Source organism: Solea senegalensis, linkage group LG4 (assembly GCF_019176455.1).
Source record: "Solea senegalensis isolate Sse05_10M linkage group LG4, IFAPA_SoseM_1, whole genome shotgun sequence".
Taxonomy (NCBI): domain Eukaryota; kingdom Metazoa; phylum Chordata; class Actinopteri; order Pleuronectiformes; family Soleidae; genus Solea; species Solea senegalensis.
Window position 1 is genome coordinate 2,869,799 of NC_058024.1, and position 12,011 is coordinate 2,881,809.

At 42.5% G+C, this 12,011-nt stretch overlaps 1 protein-coding gene across 3 annotated transcripts; it reads left to right on the top strand.

The window, feature by feature from the left end:
• The first annotated feature begins 904 nt into the window (after positions 1-904).
• On the top strand, positions 905-7,340 carry si:ch211-112f3.4 (EF-hand and coiled-coil domain-containing protein 1). Of its 3 annotated transcripts, none has more exons than XM_044023005.1 (9): positions 905-1,679; positions 3,101-3,551; positions 4,332-4,466; positions 4,690-4,769; positions 4,888-5,029; positions 5,340-5,508; positions 6,103-6,213; positions 6,376-6,445; positions 7,089-7,340. In XM_044023005.1, exons 1-9 carry the CDS (start codon positions 1,073-1,075, stop codon positions 7,253-7,255), a joined length of 1,932 nt encoding a protein of 643 aa, XP_043878940.1. In that variant the 5' UTR covers positions 905-1,072; the 3' UTR covers positions 7,256-7,340. The 3 variants fall into 3 exon arrangements, with proteins under 3 accessions (XP_043878940.1, XP_043878941.1, XP_043878943.1); XM_044023006.1 differs by having other exon boundaries at positions 6,106-6,213; XM_044023008.1 differs by having other exon boundaries at positions 4,894-5,029.
• The last annotated feature ends 4,671 nt before the right edge of the window (positions 7,341-12,011 follow it).

Consider the following 12,011-nt stretch of genomic DNA (forward strand, 5'->3'; position numbering starts at 1 on the left):
GCGCTCACGGGGTTTCAATGTTCCAAATCCCAATATCCAGTGACGTGTCTTCAGATTATTCTGAATATCAAATCTCACACCACAAAGCGTCAGAATTCCACATAAAAACAACAAGTCATTACACTTTGCCTGATTCACTCATTCATTCTGCCAATTCACAAATGTTTTTGTGTGAAATATGTGTGCTGTGGTGTAATCATCACGGTGAGGACAGGTATTTCCCGCCGAGCAGAGGTCATTTTACAGCTTCTGTTGTGAGGGCCACACTAAAAGCCAACATGACTCACTGGTTGTTGTGGTCAGTGGACGACAGGGGCCACAACATGTGCCACAACATGCCTGGAACACATACTTAGTTACTGTACTTTTACTTACTTTCTATGCTGTTCTTCACATGAATGAGTCACACCAATGCCTCGAAGTTGGTCTGACATTGGGCTTTAGATATGGCTATAGTGTCTGTGAGTTGCTAATGTTGCTAAATGTTCAAATCAGGTTTAAATAATCGGTTTAAATCAAAGAAAATGTAAGAACTATCACTTGGAAGATTTCAATAAACTAAATTGAAGAATTCTCACCTTAACTTGTGTACATGAATGTTAGCTGAACGTTGTGCGTGTACAAACATTTGATAAAAAATGACTTTCAATAGTAAAGTAAATAGTTCAACTCAGTATTCTACTTGTGGTGATGTACTTTCCTGTACTACACACGATGACTCAGCAGTACACACACATTTGATCTTCTCGTGATTACTCATTATAAAAGATATTCAATCCGTTGTAATGGAGACGAAAGAACCACAACACAATTGTCCTCGCTTACACAAAACTATCAGTCACATTCATACTGTGTGTGGGTGGAGTCAGCACGTGGGGATTTTTTTTCCCCTCTCTCGTTCGAGGGCATTTAATCCTGACTTGATGCTCCGGGAAGAGATCCAGGCTGAGTATTCCAGGGAATTACGTCACAACAGGGGCAGGATTTTAAGGGATTAAAACCATGTCTAATGCCAGCGCGTAATCTGATTTTGATTTGGTGACATCTTGAAGATAAGAGAGTAGTTGTTGTCATGGAGCGCACGGTGTCGCGCGGGGAGTCCTGGCCTCGCGCCGCGCGTAAAAGCGAGTGGCTCCGGAGCGCACTGGCCCATCACCACTGCCCCGACCCCGGCGTGCAGAACGAAATCGTGGTCCTTGCTACTGGGGTAGACCAGTACCTGCAGGAGGTCTTCCACCACCTGGCCTGCACCAACAGGGACGACGCGGTGACGGCGGAGGATTTCACGGCACTGTGCGCCGTGCTGGGTCTCACCGGAGCGGGGAAGAGGACGAGGACAGTACCGGAGAACGAGACAGGAGGAGATGGAGAGAAAGAGCAGGAGGAGGAGGGGGAAGAGTTCAGGGATGTGTGTTCGCGGCTGCCCACTCAGCTCTCCTTTAAGGACTTCCACTCGCGGCTCTGTGGGGTTTTCCGTGTGCGCAGTGCGCGCAGAGGCACCGAGGATCGAACCCGGCGCTTGCCCGTCACCGAGGACACGGAGCTGGTGCAGACACAGATCCGAGTCAGGTGGCCGCGCGTCCGGAGGAGAAAATGCGTCAGTTTTGACCTGTCCAGAGAGCAGAGTGGACCCGCACACATCCACAGTGGAACCACTGCGGTGACGGAGCGTGACGCAGGTACTGTACCATCTCATCCAAAACAGCGCATTTCAAAATAAACTCCAGTAATAAATAAATCAATAAACAGAACGTTTATGAAAAATAAACACAAACAAATGACGCAAATAAAATGACTGGAAGCAATGTTGTTACCACTGGACAATAAAAAAAAGTAATAAATATCAATATCAAAAAAGTATTTTTATTATTATTATTATTATTATTATTTTAATAATCAAATGAATGTGTGTCTGAACGTGTCTGAATGCAATTACTTTTTCAGTATGTTATGATTATATTTCCAGAAACAATATGGTTAGTAATAAATAATAAATAATAATAATAAACACATTGATTAACATTAGTAAATACTATAATAAGCATAAGAACATTTAATAATGTTATTCAGGTTAATAATTCATTCATGGATCAAGGGTTTGTACAATAATAACGGTTAACTGTTCTTCATTCATGCATTCATTAGCACTTGTACATGAACACTGTTTACCACAGACTAAACCACACAGATCCCAGTTTACAATAAGCTTCACAAGGAGCATTAATAAAAGTAAAGAAGGCCAATGCTTAACATAGTTATGTAGTTATGCACCTTTCTGGTGAAGTGTTACTAAATAGATAAAACAAGTGCCAACGATTAAAATGTGAGTTATCAGATTTAAAAGGTTGCTTCTATAGGAAATGATGCAATGATGAGTGTGCTGCTTTCCTCTCTAACCAGCTATTATCTGTGACTGCAGATACACACCAGTGTTATTAGTGTGCATTAAAACAGGGGGAGGAAGTGCTGCAGGCAACAAAGCACCAATTACTTTAACTCGTGTCTCCCTTTGTATTATTATGTTATGTTTAAATCTGTATCGACTTGCAACACAGGGCTGCTTCAACTGGCTTGGGGGCCCCAGGAAAAGGGGACCTGGGGGCCGTATTTTGAGTTGAAGTGCTGCAACTCGTGTGTAGAGGCTGATCGATATGCTGTGATAAGTAACTTTTAAATATAATCTGTGTGACCTACACTCTCTCGCTCTCTGTCTGTTTGTCTGTCTCTCTCTCCATGCATGTCTCAGTAGAGGTGTTTACACCTGTGATCTCCACACAGGAAGTGCGTTGTTTTACTGTTTGTCGGGTCAGATGGTGGCAACAACAAGCACATTGTGGTAGTAAAGTGAGACGCTAGCATTTGAGAGCGAGATGTGGTCTGGAGAGGGTGTGGTCACCTCCCACGTCCAAGAGGCGTGACCAGTTGAACAGACCGACAACCAATCAGAGCAATGATCGGGTTGCGCGGCGACGTGTCCACAAACACGCGTGTTGTGCTTCTATCGATCGTGGAGCAAGTCACTTCCAGATTCTGTAGAGGACTAATATGCCGTCGCTGGCAGACGTGTTACTACTCTTAACTCTTCCTTGAATGTGTTCAGGTGAGGTCTCAGCTCTGAGGGAGCTGGTGGAGGACCTTCGCTCAGCGCTGCAGAGCAGCGACGCTCGCTGCTTGGCCCTGGAGGTGGCCCTCAGACGGGAGAGGAGCCGTAGCCTCCCTCCTCCCTCCAGCTTCACCTCCGCCGTTTCAACTCCCACATCTTCTATCACCTTCATCCAAGGAAAACTGGTCCCAACACAGAGAATTAGAGGACAGTGCAGCGGTGCTGGAGGAGGAGGAGGCAGCAGGCTGAGGAGGACGGCGAGGACGCTGGACATCAGGGACCCTCTGCTGAGGGAACTGAGGCTGATCCGCTCCTCACGTGACGGGCAGCTGGAGGAGGCCATCAAGTTCAATGAGTGTCTGGAGAAGGAGCTGCAGTGGGCCTATCAGGAGGTGCGGAAGCTGCAGGGGGTGGAGTCAGCACTGAGGAAGGAGAACACTCAGATCAGGTTGGTCTTTATTACGGGATGTTGTTCCTTTATTCCAGGGTCTAATGTTTGAATGGAAGCGTTGTGAGAGGACAACAGTAGCCTGGGTGAACGCAGCTCAGTCTGCCAGCTATTTGATCTTCTGGCAAAGAATTCACAATCTCCTAAAGAAAGGGAACCAAACAGGGTTTTTCCCCTGGTGTGCTGGAGGCGGACTAGAGGCGGGCTGGAGGCGGGCTGGAGGCGGGCTTATTGCAATGACGACAGAGACCTTTGGCCTTTGACAGTTTTTGTCTTCTTTAACAACTCCAGAGGCATTTTTCATCTCCGCCCTTTGACCACGCCTCCTGAAAGTGGGAGGAGAATACACCGTTTCCAGACTTCATGCTCACTCTGAAATAAAATACTGAGATGCAGTCTAGTGTTAGCCATGCTAGGACAACACCACAGTTTTATTATTCATCTGTAAAGATGAAGACGTTTCAGAGACTGCACTGGTATAATGTGATTAGTGTGTTTGAACTATTACGTTTCAAAAGCATGAAATAATGTAGTGCACCATCAAGTGGTTAATATCTGTAACTGCGCGGGACTTTGAAACAGCAGTTTAATGTCGATATTTAGTTCTTCAGGCGGTTCCATGTCATAATTTTCCCATAATCCCCTGTGGTGATCATTCTTGACCGATGTGTCTGATGTGTTGTGTGTGCGGAGGATATCGTGAGGAGTTTGGGAGAATTTTGAGGATTGTATAAAGTTCAGAGGAGTGAAGGTGTGGCCTTTGTGTCTGATCTCCATCAGGAGGCGGGCGGAGGAGGCCAGGGAGGCTCTCAGTCTGGGGCTCCAGAGAGTTCGGCTGATCCAGGAGCAGGCCCAGACTGTGCCGCAGCTCCAGTCCAGGATCACACAGCTGGAGACTGAGCTGCACCTGTACAGGTAGAAACATGTTTGTGCGTCCATGTACACGTCATTTTAAAATCGATGCATTAAAGCTCCACCCACAGTTTCACTGCTCACACATGTTTATATATAATGCATCTCACAGTCTGACACATGATCGTCTTCCTGGATTCAAACGTGCACCATCTTTATAGACGACAAGCCGTCGTGTAACATTTCTGATTTTGTCACTGACAGATATTCTTTTACTTTACCACAGCTCCTACTGTAGCTGTGCCTTTGACTCCTCCCATCAACAGCTGCGTCCAATCAGGACAGAAGAAGTTTCTAATAAAACAGGTAAGTGACTCATCACCGCACACTTAAGGTTCACAGACTAAGTGAGTATCAGTGGATGAAATGGCATAACGTCGACCTTTAAACACACCGAAGTGCAGATGTCTGTTGTTGTCTGCAGACGCAGAGTGTCTGCAGAGAGCAGTGGAGGGCAGAGCTGCCTCTGATGAAGAGGACGAGGACAGACAGCCGAGGGAGGACGGACACAGCTGCCTGTCGGAGGTGAAGAAGCACAAGAGTCAGCTGCACAGCTGTGGGAAAGGGTTAGCATCTCATCTCATGTCTAATCACAATATGGGTTTAGTACCAGATCATGTCTGGATCTATGTATGTATGTATATATATATATATCTATATATAGATATATATATGTGTATATATATATATATATATATGTATATATATGTATATATGTATATATATACATATATATGTGTATATATATATACATATATATACATATATATATACATATATGTATATGCATACATATGTATATATACTGTATATATACATATTGGAGCGATTTTCTTTGGAGAAATTTTGAGTAACACACGCACCCTCTCCCTCCAGATGTCGCAGTCACACGGTCAGTCCTCTGGTCAGTCCTCTGGTCAGTCCTCTGGTCAGTCCTCTGGTCAGTCCTCTGGTCTCTCAGATTCTCCTCCAGGATAAAAACCTCAGCTGGACGAGAACAAACCAAGAGCAGCAGGAAGGAAGCAGAGGCTCTGAGAGAGACCAGGTAAGAGAGAGCTGACGGTCAGTGTTCCATGTGCACTTTACATTAAACACATGTCATATCTCTGTGCGCTGGATGTCAGATTGAGGAGAGAAATCCATCACAGGTGATTAATAACAGAAGTGACATCAAGTCAAAAACTGAAATCTGTAAAGATAAGATAAGATAAGATAAGATAAGTGTGGGGAACTTTACATCGTCACAGCAGCAAAGACATTCAAGATAAAGATAATAAATAATAAACATGCATTTCCAAGAAAGTACAATGTAGAAGATATTAACAATAAAACTATAAAAAAGTTAAAATAGAATGTACATTATAGACAAGTATGGACTTGATATTTACATTATAAACAAAGATTAAACATGGGATATTATGTAATATCTAATAATGATATAGAAATTATTATTTAATTTCAATTTTTGTAATTTTCCTCTAATTTAAAATATAATAGGTGAATTTCACAAAGAATTGGTATAAACAAAACCTATTTTAATATGTACTTTTCTTTTTCATCAATCAATCAATGAGCTGATATTCACAATAATCGGTGTCTAAATCCACGCACTCTAAGCTCATGTCGCTCCGTCCCTCAGCAGACGGAGACAGACGAGGACAATCCGAGGCTGGAGGACAAACACAAGATGTTTCTGCTGGAGGAGAAACTCACAGACGCCCTCACTCTGCTGCTGCAGCTACGCAACGAGGCAAGGAGCGAACACACACACACACACACACACACACACACACGATAGGTTAGGTTAGGCTCATGCTGGGAGTGTATCCCAGCATGCGTGTACTGCTTTGGCGGGTACATCCTCCGCGTCCCGTCATCAGTGATAAGTGACAGGCCGTGTTTTGCTCCACAGAACATGTCCCGCACAGCTCTGGGGAAGATAGTGAAGGACACTCTGGGCGTGTGCAGTAGAAGCGGAGATGGTAGGTCTGGTCAACGTCTTTAAAACTCACCAAATGTTCACATTTTACTTTGAATTGACTTGGATCGACAGATGAACTCATAATCACTCGTAATGGCAATAGCGACTCCTTGAAGGATGAGGTGCATCTCTGTTAACCCTGAGAACTACCATGTTTAAACATATAGAGATACATGTATATATATATATATCTATATATATACATATATATACCTATATATATATATATATATAGGTATATATATATATACAGTATATATACATATATACGTTTATATATAAAATTGGATTTAATTTGTGAAAATTGGAAAGAATCATAGTTCAAAGTTCACTCGGCTCGTTTTTTTTTTAACAAAAACAAAAGAAAAACAGTCTATTTTTGTGACTTCTGCACAATTATTGCTACTTTACATCACTATTAACTTTGACTCAATTTCTTTAAAGCCTGAATAAGTGACGTGTAAACCTATTCCCATGATACATAACCACGGGTGCACCTACAGCGCCGATCTGCGCAGATCGCGTCGCAGACGCCAAAAAGTTGCACGTGAAAGTCAACATGTGGTTATTACGGTAATTTCACTCAGATCACCAGCTGATCACCAGCTGACTAACACAACTCAACTCCTCCTCTTTCCTTCTAGGTCAGTCGAGGGTGATCCAGGTTGCCAAAGCTCTGTGCCTGCAGCTGTCGTCCAGTGACCTCCTTGGAGACAGACTGAACAACAGAAGAGCAGCAGCAGAGAATCTACTGGTCACATCATCTCGGCATCAAAGCAGCACTACAAACCCTCTGCTCATCTCCTGTTAAAATGTTACAATATTTCTTACTTTCTGCTTTTATCCGATTTAATGTATTTAAAGTTCTTTTAAATTGACTTTATCCAAAAATAATTATGTTGTATTTTGTATTTAATGATACCAAATAAATATTTGTATCCAAAACACAGTGTTTTATTTCTCTACTCTGTATAAAGTAGTTCCTGAGACACTCACACACGTGCTGACAGGTGAGGAGCAGGAGGATACATGTTTAAAGCCCACATAGACCAGAAGCTCCAATTAACGCTGCGTTTGTGTGTGTGTATCTGCGTCATGACCTCGTTTATGAAACCCTAAAGTTTCAGAACAAACAGTTCAGCCACTGCTGAGAAAATAGTGTCGTATTGTTTTCCTGGGCTCTGCGAAGCGGATCGGCACTTCCTTAATTTGATGTCGTCATCAGAAATCCTCACCACTCCTCTCACCACCGTAGCGCCTCCTGGTGCGGGCACTAATCCGGGCACATCTGGTTGCGTACATTTAACCGCAGAAGAAGAAGAACTACTCTCGTTGTAGCTGCTGAGATGCAGAGCATCCACCGTGCCAGAGGGGGAGCTGTGTATCTGAGAGCTTACGTCACTTCCAGGTACCTGGCCAATCACAGGACAGTGGGAAAGCTCTCGTTGGCTGGCCAATCACAACACAGTCCACATTCTAGGGGTGTGGTTTTGGTCTGAAACAGCGCGGCCGACGAGAGCGTCAGTGAGGAGATATTTTGATCGGCTCGTTTGCAGCGATTAGGAGGTTTTTAACCATGAAAACAAGTTCATATATGTATGTAGACCTCCATAACTAACATATGTGTGTGATACAAGCATTCTATGTCACCTTTAAACAAATGTTAAGAAAAAAAAAACATGTTTGGTTGATAGAAAGTTATTAAATGAAACTTCAACTTCTCAACTGTGAAAGTGAATTTTTTCGCTTTTCCACAGCTCGACTTGACCGAGGTGATGCTAAAATGTGATGCGATGAAGAGTGTGAAGAGCATGAAGAATCAAACTGTAGATCATTTAAAAAGACTTTATCTCCAACATAAGGTAATGTCTAAAATGTCAATATGAACACAGGAGTCTGGTGTATTTATAACTCCGCCCACGTACTGGAAAATGCGACCTGCATGTTTTAGATGGGATTCAAACAGTGGGCTGATTGATTTGAATGAGGTGTGCTGGAGCAGGGACTGGTGTGTCATTTGAAATCATGCACAGAAACCAGGGAAATGGTATGAAATAATATAGTCCTTTATTTCCAGCAATTTACAAAGTCCTGCACAGAGAAAGCGCACAAGACCGCGGGCCCAGCAAGACTAATACATGTGAAAGGCAACATGAGTGACAGGTGACGTGTGGAGCCTGGATCTGGATGTGGGACGGTTTTCAGCCTGAGGATCAGCGTGGCTCCCTGTGACTTCAGGGGCTTGAAGCACTGAGGTTAACAAGGCAGTCGTCGTCAGACGAAGGGTTTTAAACTCTGGAATCATAAGACGGCGTGACGCTGTATTGCATTTTTTTTTTTGTGTGTCAGGTTTCTTGTTGTATTTCCGCTCGCCAACTTGTGATTCACTTGATTCCAGACCTCGATTCACCGTCACTGACGCTTCCAGCCCTCGTCATATAAAATCATTGTGACATTACACGTCAGAATCATCATACTGTACATCTTTTATTAATCAAAAACTATTTTAAAGAGACGCTACTCGGTGGGCGAACCTAGCTCCTGATTGGTTACTCTGAGGCGAGCTTGGCTCTGATAGGTTAAGGCCGTTCTAGGATTCAGGGTTTGTGTAAAACGTGGTTTTAGGCACTGTGCTATGACTTAGCAGGAAAAAGAAAGCTCTACTGGCCTTTGCAAAGAAAGAAAAAGAGAAGAGGATAGAGACAAGAACATGGTGATAAAGAAACAGAGCCCAAATAAACAACCTTATATATAGAATAAATATAATATGTACAATTTGCTTTGTGTGCATCTAAAAATAAATAGACAAAGCATTACTTGCCCCTGTTGTACAAGTATTCACAACTTCCCACGGACACAGAGGCAGAACACTGGTCACGAGCAGAGCCGAGGACACGCGCAGCTCTTACAACATGTCGTAGTTATACAACCGCGCCACTAGAGGGCGGACGTGTGTGGGTTTGAATCCAGGGGACACACACACAGAGAAGTTGTGCAGTTAAGAGAATTCCTGTGGCGCCCTCTGTTTGTCAGGCTTGCACATTACAGTACTTGTGTGTGTGTGTGTGTGTGTGTGCGTCAGTGAAGTTGCTCCATCTTTACAGCGATCGTAAGAAGAGTTAATAAAAAGTTAAGGAAAAGGAGGAGAGGAATAGAAAGAAGGAAGAAAAATCACAATTTGAACATAATAACAATAATGATAATAATAATAATAAAAAAAATCACATTGTGCACATGCACTCTGCTGGCCCCTGGTGCATCAGTCAGGCCTCACGAGGGTCAGGTCAGCTGAGTGTGGAGGAAGATAAGCTGTCGTCAAATAAGCTATTCCATTATTTTTATAATGAAGAGATGAGTGAATACCATGAGACACATGATCGTGCGACACCACGCGCTTTATCTACAGTGACGTCGCTCCACCTGCTACACTTTTGAGATTCAGTATTTGCTCTTTGTAACACTTTGGTGCGGTATTTCGTTTTCTTTTTCCTCTCTATGGGCTTTGGTGTGGGGAGGGAGAGCTTTATAAAAGCAGCAAAGACTTCAGGTTCCAGTTGGAAAAGGCTGCGGAACGGCGACATACAGACATGAGCAGACAGATGTTTGTTTTAGGGGCGAAAATCTTATTTCACAGGTGTGCCTGTCATTATCGGTTGGGCTTGGATTCCACAGTCAAAGCCTGGATTGTGCAGGAGTGAACGTAAAATGACAGCATTAATATTCTGCTGTTCCATCCTCATGTATCATTGCTGGCAGCTTCTTATGTGTGTGTGTGTGTGTAATATAACCTCCTCAAGCCTGTTCTACTGTAAAACACGTACTGTATTTTTCCTAAATCATTAGATTCCATGTAATATTCTCTCTCTCTCTCTCTGTGCATATATCACTGAGCACTTCTAGACCTGTTTGAGTACATGTTTGCCGTCTCTGTTGTCTTAGTTTCAAGTGTTAAAAGTGGGAGGGCTCAAGTCCCCATTGAAAATAATGAGGAATGGCCCTTGAAATACAACAGATATTGATTCATATCAAAAACACTATTTGTCAACATTCATAATTATTGTCAATAGAATAATAATAAAAGTAGTAGGACTAAGTTATTAGGGTAAAATAGAGGCGAGGGGCTGGATCCATCAGGTGTGTGTGTGTGTTGTTGACAGTGTTGGGATGCTGGGGCAGCTGCTGTGGTGCATCAGTGTCCTGATGTCCTGAAGATGAAATGCTACACGTGCACTCTAGCATCAGTCGGAGCCCTACAGGAGTTTAGCCCTTTTTAATGTAGACATCGTCCACTTTCAGAAAAAGACTGAGGTTTGTCACAGCGTACAGAAGAAGGCCGTCTCTTTTTTTTTTTTTTTTTTTTTTATCATTCAGTTGCCCACATTAGAGTCTCTGTCCCCGATGAAATAGCGCATGTGGAAGCAGAGGGCGAGGAAGCCGGTTCCCAGCAAGTCGCCCAGCGCCGTCAGGTAGGGGATGGAGAAGTTGTCGGGGTCCATGCCTCGACCCCACATCCAGTGCACCATCCAGTCCGCCAGGTAGAGGAGGATCATCACCTGGGAGGAGAACAAAGCAGAGGCGCACCTCACGACACTGGAGTCACTCTCACTTCTCAACAATGACACGCTCAGCTGCTCATAGATAAGAAAAGAATCATTTGACTGCAATTATTCTGCATCACTGGCTTCATTGATTTTCATTTTATATTTAATGTTACATTACATTACATTACATGTCATTTAGCAGACGCTTTCATCCAAAGCGACTTACAATAAGTGCATTTAAACATTTAAACATGGATGAAGTACATTTGTTTAATGTTTATCATTATAGTTCATATCATTATTATTAATATTCTATATATAACAATGATAATAATAATAATAACAATAATAATAGATATAATAATAATAATAACAACAATTATAATAATAATAATAATAATAATAATATTCCTTGGGAGAAACAGCGTCTTAGCAACTAGCACGGGGGTCTCAAACTTAAATAAGCTGGGGGCCACTGAACGTCTACTCTGGTCAGGAGTCAAGCTTTTGTGAAAAAGTGTTCCGTATAGTGTTTAATATTTAGTGGAAAATATATAACAATATCTGTGATGATATATCGCAGAATTTCAAAATAAAATGATGCAAAATGAATCTAATAATAAATAAAAACAGATAAATAAATCATTTGAACTTGACATGGATTGGAGGGTCCCACCTGTGTCAGACAGACTTCACTTTCAAATGTGTCTTCATACAATATAGGCCTCTGCAGGATCCAGATCCAACTGTGAAACCATGAAAACAAGTTCATATATGTAAGTAGACCTCCATAACTAACATATATGTGTGATACAAGCATTCTATGTCACCTTTAAACAAATGTTAAGAAAAAAAAAACATGTTTGGTTGATAGAAAGTTATTAAATGAAACTTCAACTTCTCAACTGTGAAAGTGAATTTTTTCGCTTTTCCACAGCTCGACTTGACCGAGGTGATGCTAAAATGTGATGCGATGAAGAGTGTGAAGAGCATGAAGAATCAAACTGTAGATCATTTAAAAAGACT